We start from the raw sequence: 5,260 nt of genomic DNA, 5'->3' as shown, positions 1-5,260 counted from the left end.
AAAGGGAGAGGAAAACCCACTGCTGCTTTTTTAAGTTCTGAGTGTTTCTCCAGGCCAGCAGAGCGGAATTTGTCCCAGCAGTCTTCTTGGCAGGTGGTGTACAATCCCGCCTACTGTGGTGTACCAACAAAAAAGCTCAGCAGACAAGCCAACACTTGTACTTTGTTATTTAAGTAGCATGAGGAACTAACGTTACTTCACCACGCGTATCCTTGGCAATAATCCCAACAGCAAATCACGCACTTGTATGGATGGATGAAACACAACAAGTCGTTTAACGCAGTAATAAACTTTGATTTATATTGCGTGTTGTTTTCATGCCAGCCTGCTGCAACAATTGTAATTTATGTATGTATAATGTAAAACTACATACTTATCATCTGCAAGTGTCATCAACACTAGAAGAAAACTCACTCAATCACTACTATATATCATTGTATTGTAAGAAATGTTTAAAAAGATATTTAGAAGGGTAGTTTGTGCAATAAAAAGTCACCATATTTCATAACACCGTCATAAATCATTATAGTAAATAATAAAGTGCAATTAAGTTAAAAGTACCATGAATTTAAAATGTGTAGGTATAAATACATTGAGTCATTATTTTATTATTGCTTTATAAAACTTATATCGGGCTCATTAAGTTATTTGAATATAAAATGATTGAGTGGATCAGCTGCTAGAACACGTGCACCACGTGTTGTGTGAGGTGATGTTTATATTAAACAGTAAAGCACGTGCACCACGTGTTGTGTGTGGTGATGTTTATATTGAACAGTAAAGCACGTGCACCACGTGTTGTGTGTGGTGACGTTTATATTAAACAGTAAAGCACGCGCAACACGTGTTCTGATGTTTATATTCAACAGTATGGCACTACCACTCTGATCATACTCTTTCCCTCAAAGCCCCCGAGGAGGCAATGAACGGTCATCAAGAGCAGAGAGCATATGAACTGAATCAAGTCTCTCTGCCAGCTTCGCGCTCAGGAAAGAGTATCAACGTCTCTTCATCGTGGCTAGCGAGACCAATCACTTTAGAAACACATTTCTCGAGTTAGAAACTATAGAAATGATCCCTGAAAGTATAGTCTTAACGTTAGAGGCGCGCTAGCCCTACTACTAGTATGACGAACCTACGCTTCTCTATTACGGTGCGAACATTCACCGCACCAGATGTTTATATTTATATAACATTATCACGGAGAACATCTCAAATTGAATTCATTCAAATAAATTCCACTACAGAACTGTTCGTGGACATTTATAAACTGTTAATTTCGTTATAAAACATATTTATTGAGAATACCCACAATGCTGTCTGGTAGCATATCTCTCCTCCGAGTCTCTCATTGGCTGCTGAGATGCTGCATGGCAGCGTGTTAGCTTAAAATGCTAACAACAACAGCGCTATAACTATTGTTTTAGGAACCTACATTTCAACACACTTACATTGGCTGAATGCTGGTATCACACTATATAAAACAAATTAATATATACATAACGTCACACAGGAAGAGATCATAAGATTAAACTTTAGCGATAAGAAGAGCTAGGTTGAATCAGTACAAGTGTGCACCACTTTTTGGCTTCCGACTACAAATGAGATTACACGATAGTTCCTGTATGCGGCACGAGGAAACGCTTAATACATATTTTAAATATATTTTAATGACTAAGCTTGTTAGAAAACATACAGAACATATTTTACAACTTTATCTCACTACAACATATTTTGCTTTTATTTTTTATTTAGCAGTAGTACAAGTAGAGAAACACAACAGATTGTATTAAAAGTATTTAACAGTTTAAGCAATATGTCATGGCTGTTGTACTATTGTTGGCTGGACCACAGGGTAGATCCAAGAAATCAATGGCCTCTTTTTGTATGTTAGTTCTCCACTAACAAATAAAGTGATTATTATTCCTAACGATGGGCGAATAAAACCTTATGAAGCTTTGGGACTTAAAACGCAGCAAACACAGTGACATCTGGTGGCTTGCAAAACGTATAGCAGCCCTTAAATACTAAAACGAAGCACTAAAACACCTCTCAGTTAAATAGTTTTAGTCTCATATGTTTGCTATTACAAACATTTATTGGTGCAAACAATAATATACAAAAACAGATACAGAACAAGATGCAAAACAGTTAACACACCTATAGTGCAATAATAGCACTATATAAATACAATCAGTTTAACAACAGTTAAGTTTCAGTTTACTGTATGCTTTGATTTAACCAAGTTCACTTTTGGCTGGCAAGTAACATTAACGGTTAACGTAAAGTAATGTAAGGTTAGCCTAGCTAGCATAGCATAGCACTAGATAGCATTTTTAGTCCACCACGACCTTGACACATTTTTGGAGCTATACTAAATATGAAGGTTCATCTTTGTTATCGTTTACAATTTCAAACCACCACACGTTTTACAAAAACTGAAAATAATTGTTATGATATGAAAACCTTCAGACTAGTAACGGGATAACTTTAAGGTAACGTTAGCTAGCTAGCTAAGTTAACTAACGTCAGCTAGCTAGGTAATTTAACTAACATTAGCTAGCTAGCTAGCTAAGTTAACTAACGTTAGCTAGCTAGCTAAAGGACTTTAACTGAACAGCCGTCTGAACGTTACGTCTTAACATTATTTATATTGTTCTAACTAAAATCACTTCGCAGCTTCAAAGATGATCCAACACGCTTAACATGTTACATACGTATTTAACTAGATTTATACAACACAATACAATTATAAACGAGGGGGTTACTCACCATCCGTAATGTAATTATGGTAAACTGTCCCTTAGAGAAATATTGTTTTCATTACATTTTTAATGTATTTTTTTGTATGTTGTATATTGGTATATTCATGTATTGTGTGTTTCTTGATGAATATTATTAATTATCAAGTGTTACTCACATACTAATTTATTCTGTAAAGTGTAAAAAATTGACGTTTAAAGCTATTCTGCCCTGTTAATGGTGTTTCGTCTGTTAAATGAACAGAGGAATGTGTTGAGGATGCAGCAACACTGGGAGAGGCACCAGGCAGTGAAGAAAAGCAAGAGACATACGATCTACGACTTTCCTAAGAACATTGAATTTATCTCTGTACATGGACTCTATTTCTCTGGTAAATATTTATATTCCCTATTCACTCATTTGTATTGAATTGAATCTGTATTCACAAGGTTATTAAATGATGCACAGTTGATTTGGACATGTGTCTTTTACTACAACAACCTGCCTCTCTGTCTGCTGAATTTAATTTGACTGTGTTGAAGCACAGTAGTGCGCTGTACCTGTCTGATACGGGACATTTATTTTTAAAATTGAATGCAAGAACACATTTTGCTTGATAAACATTTATTTGCTGTCTCACACGCAAGCGATCATTTCTTGCGTCACATTACATATTTCATGCTACATGCAGTGTCTGCTTTCAAAGGGTCACACAACCAAAAGTTCTACATGCATCTCAGTCACACTTGATTTCTTTACAAGCACAATTAAATATCTTACACACACACACAGTCTTGCAACACTTTCTATTTACTTCCTTCACACAATAACACACTTCTAACGCTTAGAACAACATACATAGTAATAATATATGTGTAAAAGTAAAACAGCATGGCTCATAGCTGCAGAGAGGAGCGACTTTGATCTTTTCACTTAAGATTCTTGGGAGGTGTTTCTCCCTGCTGGTGGAGTTGTTTTTCAAGAACAAAGTGGATCAGCTTCTTCACCCAGGAGGACCGAGGGTTCAGGCACACCTTCTCCCCGCTCGCCAGTCCAGCTCTATTAAAAACAAACGTAGGCAGTTAGAGCCAGGCTTTTAGAAACACTGAGATCAGTCCAAGAGCAACCCCCCCCCCCTCCAGGAGTCAAGTCCAATTCAACATTCTTGCAGAAATCTCCAAATAACAAAAGTGTCTGATGCCAAATTACAGCATGACATTGTTCTACAGTGTTACTCGAGGTCTTGGTGTCTTTATGTTTATTTATTTAAGTGGTAAAACTAATTATGGTGGTTTTGACGTAATGATGATTTGAGCGCACTCACATGACTTCTTTGTTGGGGCAGTGGGGCCCTTCAGGGACCAGCTTGATGCTCCTCAGGCTGTCTGGAGGGATGATCCTCGACTCCACCTGAACACACCTGCAGTGTGTGTTGTAGTCCCTGCTTATCGGAGGCATTCCTGTCATCAACAAGAGACAAACTTCAGCTTCTCATTCCTGCCAGAGACTTTCTAAAAACACTTCAGAACACGTGTTGTTAGGAACGTTATACTACTTTTCATTTCCATTATCAGCTCAGGAGTTATACATGTTGTACGTTATTTTACAGGGAACTTGAAACTGCTACATCGTGATGTTTGTTTGGTCATAGTCATGAATCAAATGCTGACAAGACCACTTTCTAAAAGCTTTCATTACAACCACCAGCCTTGGTATTGTGACATTGTTACAACTTCCCCCTTTCTCTACTCCACTCACGACGTCAAGTCTCAAAGTCATGATAAAAACAGTGAGTGACCAACTACAACATTTCAATTCTAAAGTAAAAAACAATAAAACATCAATCAATATGTTAAATTAAAGTAAAGTAAGTAAAGATTTGAATGCAGGAATTGCACTTAGAGTACAACTCTGCAGGAAACACGTCAGCATCCGCAGTTACCCGGTCACTCCAAAACCCTGAGGTTTAGTGCGACAGCAATGTTTAGTCACACATTTAGTTGTGCACTTACCGTAAACGAGGGCGAGCAGGGTCCCGAACACGAGCATGATGCAGAGCTTCATCTTGTTTATGGAGCTGCTTGTTTAGTTCTTCAACTCAGACTGATATCCTACAGCTGTTGCGACCGTTTATATATATTTCTGCTCTCCAATATTTACATCATGTGCTCTTCGTTACCTTAGCTGTGAAATACCCCGGTTTGTATATGTGTGTGTGCACGTCGGTTTCACTTTGGTGTATTCACATGTGGTAGTCATGGGACGGGGAGTTCAGGGACAGACAAGAGGCCCTGTTGAGGTTAAGAGACGCTGTGTTCGCGGTCGGCGGCCAGAGAAATGAGTCACACAGACGGAGCGTGTCTGTCTGGACGGTCGGACGACAGCTTCATCTCTCTTCTGTTTGTCGCAGCTCTGCATCAGGATGAACCTCTGTAAAAACAATCAACAGATAGGTTTCTGTACACAAACAAACACAGTTTCACTTGTGGACTTCTGCACATGTTGTTTTCTGGAGCTT

At 38.2% G+C, this 5,260-nt stretch overlaps 1 protein-coding gene and 1 non-coding gene across 2 annotated transcripts; both read right to left on the bottom strand.

The window, feature by feature from the left end:
- Positions 1-878: 878 nt before the first annotated feature.
- On the bottom strand, positions 879-1,094 carry LOC115024109 (small nucleolar RNA U3). The gene has a single exon (XR_003834098.1). It is a non-coding gene; the product is annotated as a small nucleolar RNA U3 (small nucleolar RNA).
- Positions 1,095-3,349: 2,255 nt separating this feature from the next.
- Positions 3,350-4,973, bottom strand: LOC115023813 (interleukin-8-like). Its single transcript, XM_029455072.1, has 3 exons — positions 4,755-4,973; positions 4,067-4,202; positions 3,350-3,801 (listed from the first exon to the last, which is right to left on the bottom strand). The coding sequence occupies exons 1-3, from the start codon at positions 4,804-4,806 to the stop codon at positions 3,672-3,674; spliced, it is 318 nt and encodes a 105-aa protein (XP_029310932.1). The 5' UTR covers positions 4,807-4,973; the 3' UTR covers positions 3,350-3,671.
- Positions 4,974-5,260: the final 287 nt, after the last annotated feature.

Source organism: Cottoperca gobio, chromosome 18 (assembly GCF_900634415.1).
Source record: "Cottoperca gobio chromosome 18, fCotGob3.1, whole genome shotgun sequence".
Classification (NCBI taxonomy): domain Eukaryota; kingdom Metazoa; phylum Chordata; class Actinopteri; order Perciformes; family Bovichtidae; genus Cottoperca; species Cottoperca gobio.
Note: the sequence above shows the minus strand (reverse complement) of the source record. Positions and strands in the feature narration are given on the sequence as shown.